This window comes from Phragmites australis, chromosome 13, assembly GCF_958298935.1.
Source record: "Phragmites australis chromosome 13, lpPhrAust1.1, whole genome shotgun sequence".
Taxonomy (NCBI): domain Eukaryota; kingdom Viridiplantae; phylum Streptophyta; class Magnoliopsida; order Poales; family Poaceae; genus Phragmites; species Phragmites australis.
The window spans coordinates 20230370-20246980 of record NC_084933.1 but is presented as its reverse complement, the minus strand read 5'-3'; the positions used below and the strand labels follow the sequence as shown (position 1 = coordinate 20246980).

General features: G+C 43.6%; 1 protein-coding gene across 2 annotated transcripts; it reads right to left on the bottom strand.

Annotated features, from left to right (window-relative positions):
• Positions 1 to 6521: 6521 nt before the first annotated feature.
• Positions 6522 to 15820, bottom strand: LOC133889128 (uncharacterized). 2 transcript variants are annotated; one of them, XM_062329591.1, is made up of 10 exons: positions 15544 to 15820; positions 15008 to 15064; positions 14723 to 14824; positions 14261 to 14337; positions 13948 to 14170; positions 13809 to 13873; positions 7734 to 7803; positions 7213 to 7288; positions 7025 to 7118; positions 6522 to 6942 (listed from the first exon to the last, which is right to left on the bottom strand). In XM_062329591.1, the coding sequence occupies exons 1-10, from the start codon at positions 15596 to 15598 to the stop codon at positions 6814 to 6816; spliced, it is 948 nt and encodes a 315-aa protein (XP_062185575.1). In that variant the 5' UTR covers positions 15599 to 15820; the 3' UTR covers positions 6522 to 6813. The 2 variants fall into 2 exon arrangements, with proteins under 2 accessions (XP_062185575.1, XP_062185576.1); XM_062329592.1 differs by having other exon boundaries at positions 14047 to 14170; positions 15544 to 15819.
• Between the last annotated feature and the right edge of the window lie 791 nt (positions 15821 to 16611).

The following is a 16611-nucleotide window of genomic DNA, read 5'->3' as shown; positions in this document are numbered from 1 at the left end:
GTGAGTACGAAGGTACTCATAAGACTTAATCCATAATAGGTACGTATAAATAATCTGACTCCAAGGATTATGCATTTAGATGATTAGCAAGGAATGACCACAAGGTTAAGTAGATTCACATGCAAAAGCAATTTTTAATATAAATGTGTAAGCATCTACACATGATTATCTATATCATTTTATCCTATAATCAGTGACATAAACATATATGTAACTGGAACTATCATAAATATATCTGAGAATAGAATCATCTCAATTATATCTCAACATACCATACCATATCATCCCACATTCGTGACTCTATGACCGATATGGATGGACAGAAGTATGCTCGTGACCGAGAGCGCAGCAATTCGAATTGTTTTTACACCGTGCAGAGGTATATCTTTACCCACATGACTCGATGACCATTTAGTTTGTGTGACTACACAGACCCACACAAGAGGGTACTCGAGTTAACCTTTCTCATATCCGAAACTACCCACTTGCACATGCCCCTATGACACCGGGGTTACTGTGAGCATATCCCGGACACCTCTGGCTCCCCGCTACATTGCTTCTCCTATTCTTTTTCTCTTACGCACCATAGGGACGTACAGCAAGGATTAGCACGGCGTATGATAATCGGCTTATCTTGCCACTAGATCGACATATGGTTAGTACGAAAAGTGCTAAAGCCAACGGCACTGACTGACGATACTTAACCGATACAAACGATCTATGACATTCAAGTTCCTCTCCCGATCTATCCTTAGCACCGCCCACATCTCGTTTCATTCTCACCACTTATCAACCCATCATTGTTATTATCATTGTGAACAATAATTAAACCTATAGCTCGTGAGCGATGGAACATTACACCGCTTGACTTCTACCGATGGCATAATGCCCTGCTAAGCATCTCATTTAACTTTTAAGTTAAACAGCTACATTGTTGAGCCTAGGGTACAAGGATAGCAAACATCAAATAGTGAAGGTAGGAGCAAATGCATCAATATAGGAGCTACCCACCATTTTCTGACACCGACTCGCTAACATGCACAACATACATATGGTATAACTTATCACTTAGACCCCACATGATCCAAAATAGTAGGTAGAGTATGCTTAAATGCTTACCTTACTGCTCTAGCGTCTGCCTGATGCTATCTGCACAGTACTCACAAAATTACAGACCGCCATCAATCACACCCGTGTCACACTCCGATTCTTCATTCTCTAAAGAAGAACGCATGCAATGATGAGCATGAAAGAAATACAAAGATGTATGCCACAAGATTCATAACAACATGTTAAAAGTACAAGACATGGGAAAGATTAACGAAGTCTACAATCTAACAAGTTCGAAAACTGTGACAGCCCAAATGGCTTGAGCATGTCATTAAGCATCATAAGCATAATTAGCATCATGTTTATTTGTTTTGAGCAATTATTAACATGCAAATTCAATTAAACATAAATTGTGAAAATTAATGTTAAGTGGTGCTGTGTGAAGCAACTCACAATATTGCTATGAAATATAAGGTTGGGAACAATTTTAGAAATTAGTCCATGTTAAATGAGGAATATTAGTGATTTTTCCCAAATTTTTGGGAATGAATTTGAAGGAATAAAAATTACCACAAGTTAGAAAAGGTTGCATGTTTGAAGAATTTTGGATTGAAATTGGCTAAGGATTGGGGTCAAATAAGTTAAAATGGGTTGTACGTGAATTATAGTTTCGAACAAAATTTTTCCCATGAATTTTGGACAATGAAAAGATCTTCAATTGGATGGATTAAGTGGTGGGGATGAATTTGGCCGGTTGATCACTATTCATACGCACATTCCCTTGTTTCCCGCTCTCTGCTGCTCTCTCGGCCGCCGTTGTTGACTATTACGGCCGACCGTTGAGTCACGGAAGCCGAGCCTTCGAGGAGAAGCGATCAGCCTCGCCCTTATCCCCCCGGTCCCCTTTCTCTGCTCGCTCTCTCTTCCCTCTCTCGCCCAGCTGTCCAAGCAGAGCACAGAGCGCAGCACGGGCGCGCCGCCGGCAAAATCCGATGAGCCGAGCTCGATTCGACTAGGCCCAAGCCACAAGGAGCTAAGGAAGGGGTCGTGTGATGTTCACTGGCATAATCCTGCCGGATTCCCCTTCTTCCGCGGTCGAAATCGGGCGCAGGCGCCTTCTTCCCCATTTCCAGCGGCCTTCTTCGCCACATCTCCGTCGAGCCACCACATCGTTGCCTCTCCAGACAATCAGTCTCGCGGTGAGCTTCCCCGCGATCTCTTGAACCCTTTGCACACATACTTTTCCCTTTTGCCTGTCATCGGCGCGTTTCTCCGCGGTGGCTGAGCCACCGCCGCTTCCCCATGCACGCTGCCAGCCGAGCCACCATTGGGCTCCTCAGCCAAGGGACAGGCCGTCGTGTTTGCGTGCTCGCATGGAGGGTTATGGTACACTTGGTCGGGCCGTTCTAGCCGCTGGTGCACCGAGCCGTGCCGCCGTCGTGCTTTTTCCGCCGTGCGCCGCCGCTCGCCCCCTTCCGGCCATCGCCGTCGACGACGTCTGCCCCAGTCGAGTCTGCGCGCCTCCACTGATGGTGTTGTTGCCCTCCCCGACCACCGACATTGCGCCGTTCGCCGTCGGCAGACTGCTCCACCGTCGCCGCCATAGCTGGCCATGGCGCGGCTCAGTTTTGACTGAGGTCAAACCACCCGAGCCCTCAATCAGCGGCTGGGGCTAGTTTCCGGCCGGTGCAAAAAGGTTTTAGAGCATTTTATAATCCGGTTAATTCAAAATCGTGAAATATAATTATTGTACAACTATTAAATCGGCTGAAACACAGAAATGCATAGAAAAATAAATAATGCTCCAAAAATAGTGAAACCAATTTTGTTGGCTTTGTGTTATCATAATCTACACATTAAAACTACTGTGAGCCAGGAAAGTTGTACTGAAATTCTTTAATTGATGAAAATAGAGTTCTATTAATTCATAATTAATTATTGGTAACTCCAAAATTGATGAAATCAATTTTTGTAAATCTTGTTAATTTATGCCCTGTTCAGTAAAAATACACACACTCATGCTAAGCATAGTTATTTTTCTAATTAGGGCTAATCTTTGTTTTAAGCTTAATTAATCTAGAAAATATTAAATATTTAACAATAAGTAAAGTTAAGGAAATCGTTAATGCTGTAAACTCTTGTCATGAAATATTGTATCTCCACTGTTGACACACACTGTAGAGCATCCGTAATTGCACGTCATTCATGTTCATCATTGCATGCATTATTCATTAGTGAACAAAAATCCGGAGCGTAACGCGAGCATGATCGAGGACAACGCCAACCTTCCGCATTTCTGTGAGTTCTGTTCGGAAAGTATCGGGCAAACCCCAAAGCAGCAAGGCAAGCATCTAAGCATAATGCACCCTTTGTTCAAATTAAATAGAGTCTAAATTGATAAATTATGCTTTATATATGTTTGCATGTGTTGAGTTCAGTGTCGGGCTGATATGGGTAGAACCTATATTAATGCATTATCTCTACCTTGACTTATTGATAAATCCGTATTCTTGTAGCCTTGATGATATAGTTGGTGTCTAGTTTCAAGGTTTATTTGAAATGCTTAGCAATGCTTAGGTCCTCGGTAAAAGTCGAGCGACGGTGTTGCTGTTGTTCGCAAGCCTATGGCCTAATCACTGTTCATAGATATAAAGATGAGGTTAAGATGTGAGATTGAGGCGAGATGTGGGTGGTGTTAGGGGTATCTTCTGCTCAGGAGAAGTCCTTTGGATAGTTCAGGAGAGGAGTCTGGATGCCATAGACCGCTTGCATCATTTAAGATCGTCCGTCAGTACAGTTGGCTCTAGCACTTTTCATGCTTACCACATACTGATCTAATGGTAAGGTAAGCCGATTATTATATGACGTGTTAACACTTGCCTTGCGGCTCTATGATGCGTAAGAGAAAAAGAAAAGGAGAAGTAAGGTGGCGGGGAGCCGGAGGTGTCCGGGACACACTCGCGGTAACCCCGGTGCTATAGGGGCATTGCAAGTGGGTGGTTCTGGGTATAAGAAAGATTGACTCAAGTACCCCATTGTGTGTACTTTCGTGAGTAGTACAAGCCGAATGATGCTCGAGTCGTGTGGGTAAAGTTGTACCATACTGCAGGGTGTAAGAATAATTCGAATTGACGCGGTCTTGGTCATGAGCATGCTATTATTTCATTTGTATTGGTCGTAGAGTTTATGAATGTGGGATAAGTTAATGGTATGATGGAAATGGTTGGTAAATTTTTATTGATAAGATACTATGATTCCTATATATATATGTTCAAGTTGTGGTTTACAGGGTACAAAGGTAGTTATTTTTTAGTTAAGTATAAATGTTCACACATATGTGTCTAGATTGCTTACCGCATATGTTTTATTTAACCTTGTGGTTTACTTTTGTTAACAGCTCAATGCATAATCTTTGGAGTCGAGCTATGTATATGTGCTCAGGGCCGGTCCTGACATTTCGGTGGCCCGGGGCGAGATTAAAAATGGGGCCCCATTAAATATAAATTTTGAAATATTTATACAGTACAGTAGCTCAAAACAATAATGTTATATTATATATATCAAAAAAATAGCAGTTACATGCATCATATAAAAAAATAGCATACCCCAATACATAATAACATAAACAGATAAAATAAGATACAGACGAGACATATGAGTATATGATTATATGAGAGGGTAAAATAAAAACATACTTCTGAGTCAAGTCTCCTTATTTTTTAGCACCAAGATTAGCAATCACGACTCCATCATCCAACTTGAAAATACAAGCCAACTTATCATAGATCTAAAACAAATATAAGAATATGATTATACATGTTAGAGACAATAAATGTATCTAAGCTTACAAAGTAAAATAACATATGAATGTAATTTTACCTGTGGAGATCATCTAAAACAATTTCTTCTAACATTTACAGAAGCGAAGTCACTAATGATGGTATTAATATCAATTTAATCTAGCAAATTCTTCTCAATACATAAGGTCGCCAAACCAGTTAGCCTTTCTTGAGACATTACTGACCTCAAATAGTTCTTCAATAAAGTACTAAAAAGATCACCAATTAGACGACTAACACGAGTAATTATCTCCCCGCTACAAATTGAAACAAATTAATAATAGTTATGTCAGGAGTTATGTATACTTTAGTAATTGATCGCGGATTCACGGACAAAACGACTGTCAGACTCACACTCACCGTAGTCCGCAGACGGTTCACGAATAAATTTTTCCAATCCACCGCAGACGGCAACGAGCCAGCGACCGGCGACGGAGTACACTCTAATATATCTAGACATAAATGATACATATGTTTAGAATCAAATAATGCAGAAGATGTAAAATTTAGTAGTTAATTAACTAAAATTTTATTTTTCCTCGTACCTGAGCAATTCGCCCAATCGGCAAACGGCAATCTTCCCCGGAGACAGAGGCACAGAGCAACAAAATCTCGGAGGCTCGGACGGACTCAGGTCTCAGGATTCTCGGTCTCGCCGTGACGCGGTCCACGCGGAGTCTCGGTCTCGCCGACGGCCGACACGGTCACACGAAGTCAGGACTCACGATTTCACAAATCACGAAGACACGAACACGCCGTCTCGTCGAGACGTCGACCCGACGACCCGTCCGCCCGTTCGGCCAATCGGCGTCGGCCGTTCGGCCCGTTCCCGTACTCGGGTGTCGGGTCTGGCCTCTGGGCGTCTCGGCGTCTCCGCCACTCCGCCAGGCGCCAGACGCCAGTCGGCCGTCTGCCCGTCTACGTGACTCCGTCTCCCTCTCGGCGCTTCGGCAGTTCGGCCGTTCGGCGGACGGTGGCTCGCGTTCGTGTCCTCGCGTCCTCGCCGACTCCGCAGACCGCAGGGCGCAGGGAGATGCCGAGACGACTGACGAGATGGACGGCCAGACGGGTCACGGGTGCGTCAGCTTTTGGCCTGCGACGGCTGGGCTCATAAATGGGCCCTTGGATTGTGGGGGCCCAGGGCGGCTACCCCGCTCGCCCCCCCGCCCCCCCCAGGGCCGGGCCTGTATGTGCTCTATATGATTTAAGTCTTGCGAGTAACTTTAAGTATTCATACATGCGCTTTCAGGTTCTGCTGGTGAGAATGAGGCGGTGTTTGACTACTTCATGCCCACCGATGTAGGTGGTGAGCAAGGGTAGTACATCTTACTCTGGTGAGACGTAGCTTTTAGGGTGAAGTCTAAAAGTATATGATTCCACTGTCCTTTTGTTGTTGTTAAGATTTTAATCTTCTGCTATATAGTTTCTCTTTGTGTAAACTGTTACAAATGGTTGCATGCTTAATAACTTATAATAGAACTTTAATTACTCGCTCTTTCTTAAACTATGTTGTAATGTAAATATTGAAAAGACATATGTTGTGATCTTAAACACAAAACACGTACCGAGACTACCAAGATGGTATTCTGGTTAATCATTGAGATTGTACTTTATAAATAATGATATTTCTAATGATTAATTAGAATAATATTTGGATGGTAAATATATACACAGTAGGTAGCAGACTAGCAGCGTTCACTGCCCGAATCATCATATTAATATTACAATGCTAATCAATAGTTAGTCGTTCAACTGCATGAATCGTTCTGCAGCTTAAATACATAGATTTCAGTATTTCACGAAGCGATTGCTCGGCTGAGAACCAAAAAATGGCATGTCTAAGATGATAATTTGGCATCTCCAAGGACATTAACTGCCATGTGAGGCTTCAATCAGACCAAGGTTACAAGGGAGGAGTCTGAAGTCATGATCCTGTTCCGCTCCTTGTGACCCTTCGGAACATGTCTTTGATGTTCTTGGATCCTACCTCGGTCTTTGGTTTCTTGGCGGACCTCCCTTTACTTGACGTGGCACTGCCATATGCCACCTTACTCTGTATGGACACATTCCAAGAGCTTCAGCTTAGAGCTTATGGTCGATAAGAAAAACTAATAAAGCATTCTCAGGGAGCTTACATCAGAGGGACAAGCAGGTGCGGGAGAATTCTCCACGCAAAATGAAGCTTCAGTAGTTTTCGTCGTCGTATCGATGATCTCATTGATATCCAACCTGCGGTGGAATGGATTGTTCGAGCTTGAGCATAGATAGATATCTTTATACTCTACTGAACTTTTGACATCCTTTTTTCTTAGACAAGTCTTACCGCAATTTCTTGCAGAGTAAAGCTAACCATGGTTCGTCCTTCAGGTATTCACGAATCATTTGGACAGCCTCCTTTACTGTAGCAGAAACAATAGAAAGAAAAGGGAAACAGCTCCATCAGGACATCTGTGCAAAAACCGTGCATGATCAGGGAATACCAAAATTTCATATAGCAAACCAAAATTTCATCTCTATGCACTTTCCTGCGTTCGATACTGTCAACACTAGGCAAGTAAAGCCAGTCAGAGATTTTTTAACCTATCTTTCATATAGCAAATAAAAAAATAATCCATAGCGGGAAAAAAAAAAGAATTGGGCATCAGTTCGTGTAGTTTAAGGCATTTTAGATTGTAAGTGATGCACAAAAATATAAACCATCAATGGTCCTGTCCAAAAAAGTTTGGGTATATAATTGATAGAGTTCGCACTAAGCGACAGTTTGGTTAGATGAACGGTAAAATGAGAGGGAAAAAACTCTAGCGTAGTATAGACTAAACAAAATGAATATTTACAGAGACATACATATTTCTTTTTCTCCTTGGGCAGCATAATTCTTACCCAACTTGGGGAAGACTTCTTTTAGGTTGTGTACCTGTAAGATATTCAGATGAAGAGATATTAGCAGTTGTTAACAGTTAGAGTAAGTGAATAGATATCATTTAGGATTCACATACATAAATGAATGTTGTGCACTTCTGTACAAAGAAAGCTTGGGTCTCTATCAGGCTTCATGCTTTAACTACCCTCTTGAGAACAAAGTGAACTTAAAGGCTGTAGTTTTATTCATAATCTACATAACCAAAGCAAACTGAAAAAAAGTCTGGAGAATCAATATGATTTAGCATTCTAACAATCTCAATGGCATGCTTTAAAGTCGGGACATGGAATCTAAATCCCTTGCTCAAAGAAAATGGGATGAGAAACTGAAAGAGGCAAGACATTTCAATATCATAACAAGATATTTCCATGTTTTCTCTGCAGGTTAAATCATTGCTTTTGTACAGTGCAAACAGAAGTAAACTGTTGGATTGGGGAAATTTTTGGCATGTTACACACACCCTCCTCTCTTCCATTTATATCACTTTCATATACACCCCTCTACTTTTATATATATACATCAACACTCCCCCTCATGACGGGCTGAATAAAACGATCATGCCCATCTTGTTGCACATGCCCTTGATCTCACTAGGGCCTAAACCCTTGGTAAGACAATCAGCTAATTGGTCACTAGATTTTACATACTTCAATCTTAACACTCCAGTATCTAGATTCTCTTTGATAAAGAACCTATCAATCTCAATATGCTTGGTACGACCATGTTGCATAGGATTATTTGCAATGTTGATAGCAGACTTGTTGTCACCGTGTAATACAACCATCTTGTTCCTCAACACTTTGAGCTTAGATAATAGACTCTTCATCCATATCATCTCACTTAGGCTCAATGCCATTGCTCTATATTCAGCTTTTGATGTTGATCTAGCCACCACATATTTTTTTTTGCTTCTCCATGACACAAGATTACCTCCTACAAGAACACAGTACCATGAGGTAGATCTCTTGTCATCTATGCTGCTTGCCCAATCATCATCACAATATCCTTCCACATTCAAGTGTAAATTCTTCTTGAATCAGAGACCTTTTCCAGGACAACTCTTCAAATATCTTACAATCTGATATACAACTCCGGTCCTCGGATCATGCACGTACCGACTCACCACACTCACCGCATAAGAGATGCTAGGTATTGTGTGGCACAGATAGATGAGAAGCCTAACTAACCTTTGATAAGCCTCCTTGTCAACTAGATCACCAGACTCAACACAGAGTTTTTGATTCTTATCAATTAGTGAAGCTACAAGACTACATCCAGCATTCCCACAGGTCAAGAAAATATTTCCTCCGAGAAAGAACTATACCTTTCGAGGACCTGGCAATTTCAATTCCACGTACCTCAGATGTCCAAGATCCTTTACCTCAAATAATTTTCCAAGCCTTTCCTTCAACCACTTGATCTCTTCAGTGTCATCTCTAGTGATCACTATGTCATCAACATAAATTGTCAATATGGTGATTAGTGGTCCCCTATGTTTGTAGAAGACAATGTGGTCACCATTGCACTGTGTATATCCCATTCACAGATTGAGAGTCTAAACTTGTCAATCCATGCTCGTGGAGACTACTTCCAAAGACTTCTTGAGTCTACATACCTTCCCATGTGTTTGTCTATTCATGAACCTAGGAGGCACCTCCATGTAGACTTCTTCCTGCAAGTCACTATGGAGAAAAGCATTCTTGACATCTAATTGGTGAAGAGACCACCCAAAGTTAGCTGCACAAGAGATTAACATCCTCATTGTGCTCATTTTTGCCACTTGTGCGAAGGTTTCATCATAATCAATTTCATATGTCTGACTATAACCTTTAGCAACCAATCTTGCCTTATACCTCTCTACCTTCCCTTCAGGTGTTTGTTTCACAGTAAACACCCACTTGCACCCAACTGCTCGCTTACCTGCTAACAACAAGACAAGCTCCTATGTTTGACTTTTTTGAAGTGCAAAAAGTTCCTCCTTCATCGCCTCCATTTAGAATCCTGCTTTGCAACCTGCCAATCACTTGGAACAGGTGTTGTCTATAGAGATGCAATGAATACTTTGTATGTAGGTGAGATATGAGAGTATGACATGAAATTGACTATATCACTATGCTTGGAACCATAACGAGCAGGTGGCCTACAAGTTCTACGTTCATGTTGTAAAGCAAGTGGTAAATTTGCATGTTCAAGGGGAGGGGAATTATTACCACTTGTAGAGGAGATTGATCGAGATAGTTCTAGGGAGAGAGTTGGGACTGGAGCACCTGGTACATTGGGTGGGATTGTTTATCAAGCTGCATTGAGTCCTCCATCCCTTCCTTAACCGAATTGGTCGATTTCTCCCCCATTTCCCAAAGCATCTTCTCTGATACACCTTGATTTCTTTGTCCTTGCCACCACCTTTATCATTCCCCTCTACCTGACCCCAGAACTCCACTTACTTCACACAATAAGGGATAGTGCCAACAACTATTTCTTTCATTGTCACACATTATCAACTGGTTGTTCCTCCTCTAACTCTTCCCTCATTGGCTCAATTGGACCTAGAATAGTCCCTCCAATCACCCTTCTGCATTCTCCCCCTCTCGACGATCACTCTCAGTGGTAGGGGAGAATGCCTCCTAGAATTGGGCAAGATCGCCTTGATGCTGGTGGTATGGCTTCCATTCACGGAAAGTTACATCCATACTCACAAACTACCTCTTTCCAACTGGATCCCAACATTTATAGCCTTTTTGACTAGATGAATACCCTACAAACACACTTCACTGCATAGGGGTCCAATTTTCCAACATGAGGCCGGTGATCTCATATAAAGCATACACATCCAAAAACCTTTGGAGGAAGTTTGAATTCCCTCTTTCCTAATAAGATTTCAGCTAGAGATTTCATACCAAAAACTCTTGACGGCATACGGTTGATGAGGTATGTCGCTGTCATCACCGCCTCACTCCACAAATACTTTGGCACATTCATTTGAAACATAAAAGAGTGTGCTACCTCCAACAAATGTCTATTCTTTCTTTCAGCAACTCCATTCTGTGAAGGAGTCCCAAAGTAAGTAGTTGATGAAACATCCTCGTCTTAGATAGGTATGTTTCAAACTCATGATTGACATACTCCGTCCTATTATCAGAAAGGACGATTCGAACATTTGCATTAAACTGGGTGGTCACCATCTTGTGAAAATCTTGAAAGCATTTGATCACTACACTTTTATGTTTTATCATGTAAATCCAAATCATACGTGTAAAACAGTCAATAAATATAATAAACCACCTTGAGCCACTCACAGAAGTAACAGGGCATGGACCCCAAACATTATAATGTATTAGCATGAAGGATTCACAACTCCTAAGACCAATAGTTCCATACATAGACCGTGTATGCTTGCCAAACTCACAAGCATCACACACATGTTTCCTCCTGTCTACATTGTTGAACATTTCGAGATACATTCTACTCAAACTCTCAAAAGACGGATGTCCTAGTCTACAATGGTGCAACAAAATATCTTGCTGTTTCCCTTCTTCCACTACCAGAGCTGCATCTTCTCGGCCAATGTACCACAACCCATGCCTGCCAGCAGTTCCAATCCTCTTCCCAGATCTCTTCTCTTGAAAGATACAAGAGTCCTCATCAAAGAAGGTTGTGCATTTGAATTGATCAATGATGGAGCTTATAGAAAGGAGATTGACTGGAAATGATGGAACATGAAGAATAGAGGATAAAGTAATGTGTGGTGTGCATTCTACAAATCCTACACCTTTAATGGGTTGAGAGGTGACATCTGCTATTTGAATAGTTTCTAAATGTGTGTAGGGTGTGTAGGACGTGAGTGTCATATGAACCTGTCACATGCCTAGATGCACCTGAGTCTATGATCCAATTTAAATGAGGATAATATGATGCAAGTGCATGTGCCTGAGCACCTTTGCCCGCATGGGCATAGTTGGCAATGTTACCAAAGTTTGTGGCAGGAGTTATCACAGAGTCTTGTGAGGAAGTGTTGGTGGAGCTCTCAGAGGCTTTACCCTTTTGCCACTACACCCACTGCATGGCCTGCTCTCCTGTCAGGGTGACTAACGAAGCATCCTCTGTAACCGCCACATTGGCACTGGAGCCACCACGACCTCTACCTCGACCTCCATGGCCACCACCCCGACCTCCTCAGTTGCCACCACGGCCTCCAAGAGTCCCAGCCCTACCACCATTATGGCTCCTCGGTTGAGGGCAATTGTAGCTCAAGTGCCCTTTCTCTCCACAATTATAACACTCCCTATCATCAGTTATAGTATATGTTGATTCCACAGGGTTGGTATTGCTCATGACACGAAGTCTGCTTTCCTCCTGAGCCATGACTAAAATGGCCTCTTCCATAGTAGGAAGACTATCCTGGTGACAGAAAGCAACTCTCCTGCTCTCAAACATAGGGTCAAGGTTCTTCAAGAAATGAGTGACCCTTCTATCCTCCACCCATTTTTGTACAGTCTGTGCATCTTCGGAGTCTCCATCTGAAGTGGAGCATAGTGATCCAGCTCTCCCCATAAGTACTGCAATTCACTTGCATATTGTTCAATTGGCCCCCCTTTCTGCTTTATTTCATCCACCTTGCTCTGAATTTCCACCATCATCACATTCCCTGTCCGAGAGTACATGTTCCAATAGATGGAGACATAGATGCTAGTAGTCATGCCACTATGATAGAATATGTAGCACGCCACACCATCATCACATTCCCTGTCAGCAGACTCAACGCAATCCTCCTCTAAGAAGTGTTATACTCCTCTTCCACCTAACACCACTTCCACTCTTCTAGCCTAGCTCAAGCGATTCTTGCTTCCCTCTAGCTTCATCTCATTTGGCATAAGCTTTAGCTTCAGTTCATGTCCCAGCAATGTCCTGGGGCCAATCATGCCCATCCCCATAAGCTCTTGAAGCATACATCTTATCTCACTTCTCAACTCACTTTTTGTGATCAATAGATCATCATCACCGATTATAGCCTCTTTCTCCTTCCTCTTGGCTTCCATTTCCTCCGAAGTCATCATTGTTACACAGAGGAGGAAAAGTTCCACCTGAAAAGCTCAACTTCAGCTTCCACTGCAAACGGAGGCTATATCGTCAAGCCGCTCGGCAACCTCCACAACCCAGGCCTCACGCTTGAGCTACACAAGCTCCTTCTACTGGGCGTATTGCTTGACCCGGGCGAAGATGAGCTGCTGCTGGAGGCTACCACATCGTAGCCTCTCCCTCGCCCCAATGTCCACCGCTTTTGAACCTCCTTAACATCTTGGGTCTCCTCCCCACATGCGACCTCACCGTTCTCGAGGAGGACCTCGCCTCCGGCAGCGCTGCCCTGGACGATGCCCTAGTCGCCGAGCCCCTCGCAGCCCTCAAGGCTCACCACCCCCGCACGCCTCGTCGATGACTCCACCACCATTGTCGTCTCTGTCGTGCTGCTCACGCTCGCCGGCACAGGGCATGGGGATGGGGTCGCGCACCGGAAGGTCCTCACCACCCACCGACAAGACCGTCCGCCTCCATGTCCGCACGGGCAGCCAATCCACCATCGTCGCCGTCCCAGTACAGCCACCACCAGCTCCCATCGAGGATGCGCTCGAGCCGCCACCAAGTCTCTTCTAACCTAGCTCTGACACTATGTTGGATTGGGGAAATTTTTGGTGTTACACACACCCTCTTCTCTTCCATTTATATCACTATTTCATATACACCTCTCTCTCTCTCTCTCTCTCTCTCTCTCTCTCTCTCTCTCTCTCTCTCTCTCTCTCTCTCTCTCTCTCTCTATATATATATATATATATATATATATATATATATATATATATATATATATGTCTGTGCGCGCGCGCGCGTGTGTGCAAAAGTTCTTTATGTTGATATATATATAAACATAAACCTAAAGGGGTAGGTTAGTTTCTGATAACGAAAAGCATTGCGAGAGTATAAGAATACTAAGAATTGAAATAGGTTACCTTACAGCACAACCAAGATAAGACCTTGGAATCATCCAGCCTAAAGAACTTCATATTGGCTACTTCTGCAGTGAAGTTAGCATCCATGTGAAACAATTAGTTCCGTAAAACTATTAGCCACTACAGAAAGAAGACATACCAGAAACAAGGAGCAAATGAACATGTGCATGGCAGCACAACCTGATGGAAAACAGCAGCTTGATATGGTATATTACAATGAAACATGTTAGACATCTACCTTTTACTTCACAAACCAATTCCATGTGGTGCCCAGCTACACCCATGAGCTGCTGATATCCAGGACATCCCTCGACATACAATATTTCATCCAGTTGTCTGAATTTTCCTGGATCATTGCCATTCTGCAGCACAGCAAAGTGCGTTTTTTAAGTAATAAGATTTAGATGGAACAAGAACCGTATACCAGAATTTTTGTCTTCAATTGGCCATACCGACATACGTGCAGCTTCAAAGGTTGGTAGAAAAACGAAGATGGGATCAACAAGAGTGCAATAATAGAGGCCACCATCTATAAGGGGAAGCAGGATTTGATTATCAAAGTCAGACACTGGAGTACGATGCAGTTCGATATGTGTTCATAAACACTTTATTGCAGATTGTTTGACTCGGCAGTTGGTATGTTCTATGTTGAATGTGCTCCAGATGGTTTGCAGACATAGAAAGTTGAGAATAAGAACAAACTCATCACATTATCTTATCATGTTACTGATATCTTAGCTGGTATCTGAATTCCCTATAGCACTGGGTGGTTGGAGAGGCAGGGAGGCAAATCTCATAACAAAGACTATTCTACACAATGACAATAGGAGACAATCTTAACACGAAAGGAAAAGAAAATCTAAGCTTTTGCAGAGAAAAGGCAAACTGGTTAGCCAGTTATGCTTCCACCATACCTTCACAAACATAATCTCCCAAGAACCAAGCGCCGTAACGCTCCTTAAACCAATTAATTTCATGAAGCTGACCATCAAGAAAGAGATACCCCGTTGCATCTCCTGAGTGATGACAAGACAAAAGTCAATGCGAGCTTTTGATCAATTTTAAGGGTAAGGACTATTCCTAAGTTGCCAACAGGCCTATCATAATCCACAAGAATCATCATGTATTAGTCTGCACCGCTAGTGGTAAAAAAATCCATAGTGGGAATTGGAAAACACCAGCTAGGACGGCACAGGCACCTGATCTTGGATGGCGAAGTGACAAAACATTTCCTTGACCATTGGCATCAGAAGGACCTGCAAAGTGCACCGAAATACAAAATGAGGGTCTGATTAAAAACGCGGAGCTCCATTTGGAACAAATTGAGTGTACGAAACATTTCCCCAAATCCAACATTCAGAAGAAGCCCCGCCAACAACAACAAAAAACAAATAATTAATCCTCGAACCCAAATGCTGAAGCCTGGAGACAATTTTAGTTGGCACCCGGCACTGGAGCAAACTTACATCAAGCTGGCCATTCAATCAGGCTACACATACTAACGGAGCTCAAAACAGCATAAGGCAACGGAAACCTAAAGGCTTCAAATGGGGGACACTATAAACAGTACATCACCGTAGGTCGTGCTCGTCCCACAGATCGCCAGTTATGGAGTCAAAATTTCCCCAAGCGACTTGACGATAGCTCAGACTACACAGCACAGCAGTAAGCCACAGTGCAGTAAAGCTCAGAGCGGGTACGATTAGGTGATTGGCGAAGGGGAGGGGGTGCTCACGTGGGGCAATGAGGACGCGGGGCGGCGGCGCCAAGCTGTCGCACCACGACGTCATCGTCTGCCGCTTTAGCTCCTTCGAATTCGCCGGTGGTGGTGGTGGTCAGCTTTGGCTGGGGCCGCGGGTGGGAGGGGGGAGGGAGGGGAAAGGGGAGGGCGCGCGGGGGCGAGGCGTGGCCGCGTAGTCGTAGGGTTTTGGCGCCCCGCCGGCCGGTCACCCGCGCCGCGCGATGCTGCAGATTCTTTTCTCGGTGTTCCGTCGTGGATCGAGCCGAGCGGATCGTTTTGCGGACGGGAGCCCAGTTTGGCCCACCTGCAGGACTAAAACAGCAGGCACGACTTCCAGCCCATCCTGTAGCAGACGTGAGGCCGTACGGGCGTCACAACCGTGGGCCTTACGCCCATGTAGGCCTTACGTCCTCTCGGAAAAGAAAAAAAACAGAAGTACTTCACTGCTAACAGCTCGCGTGCATGTTCGTGTTCCTACTCAGGGAAACGGCCACTGCGAACACGCCGGCGGCCGGCGGCCGCGGCGTGCGCGTGTTCGTCGTACGAGACGAGGCAAGGACATGACAACGCGCGGACGGGGGTGGCGCCGTGGAGGCGTGGCAGGCAGCTATTGCAAATATTGGTAGCAGTTGTCGTGATCGTAGAGGTTGTGTACTAGGAGTAGTGTATATGGAGCGGTAGGCCATGCGTTAGCGGCGATCAAGCTCCGCTAACGTAATGGCGCTATAGTGTTGAGAAAGAAATTTTATGGGAGCTGGTTTTATAGAAAAAATTCTTTTTTTTATATGTTGCATTTTTTTCTTTCTCTCAGTTGTACGTGTTAGTCGTTAGATCAAGGAAAGACGGTATGGATCAGGGTCTCGAAGTTATCTTTTGGTGAAGGATTTCATAGAATTTTTTTCCCCGCGTTGGGACCTGGACCAACCTATGTGTTGCGAATTGATTAATGTTAGGAATTTTGGATACGACAGATACAAGATTTAACGTGAAAATATCATTTAATACGAAGGTAAAAAATCACGGAAGACATAGATTGGTCTGTATTTATAAGTGTTGTAAAAA

What these genes read in the sequence shown, in the direction of transcription:
- LOC133889128 (XM_062329591.1), bottom strand. Translation starts at nt 15,598, where the DNA reads ATGACGTCGTGGTGCGACAGCTTGGCGCCGCCGCCCCGCGTCCTCATT. An exon ending in TCATTTGCTCCTTGTTTCTG is followed by an intron (nt 13,874 to 13,947) that starts GTATGTCTTCTT and finishes ACTTCACTGCAG; the next exon opens with AAGTAGCCAATATGAAGTTC. An exon ending in TTACTCTGCAAGAAATTGCG is followed by an intron (nt 7,119 to 7,212) that starts GTAAGACTTGTC and finishes ATTCCACCGCAG; the next exon opens with GTTGGATATCAATGAGATCA.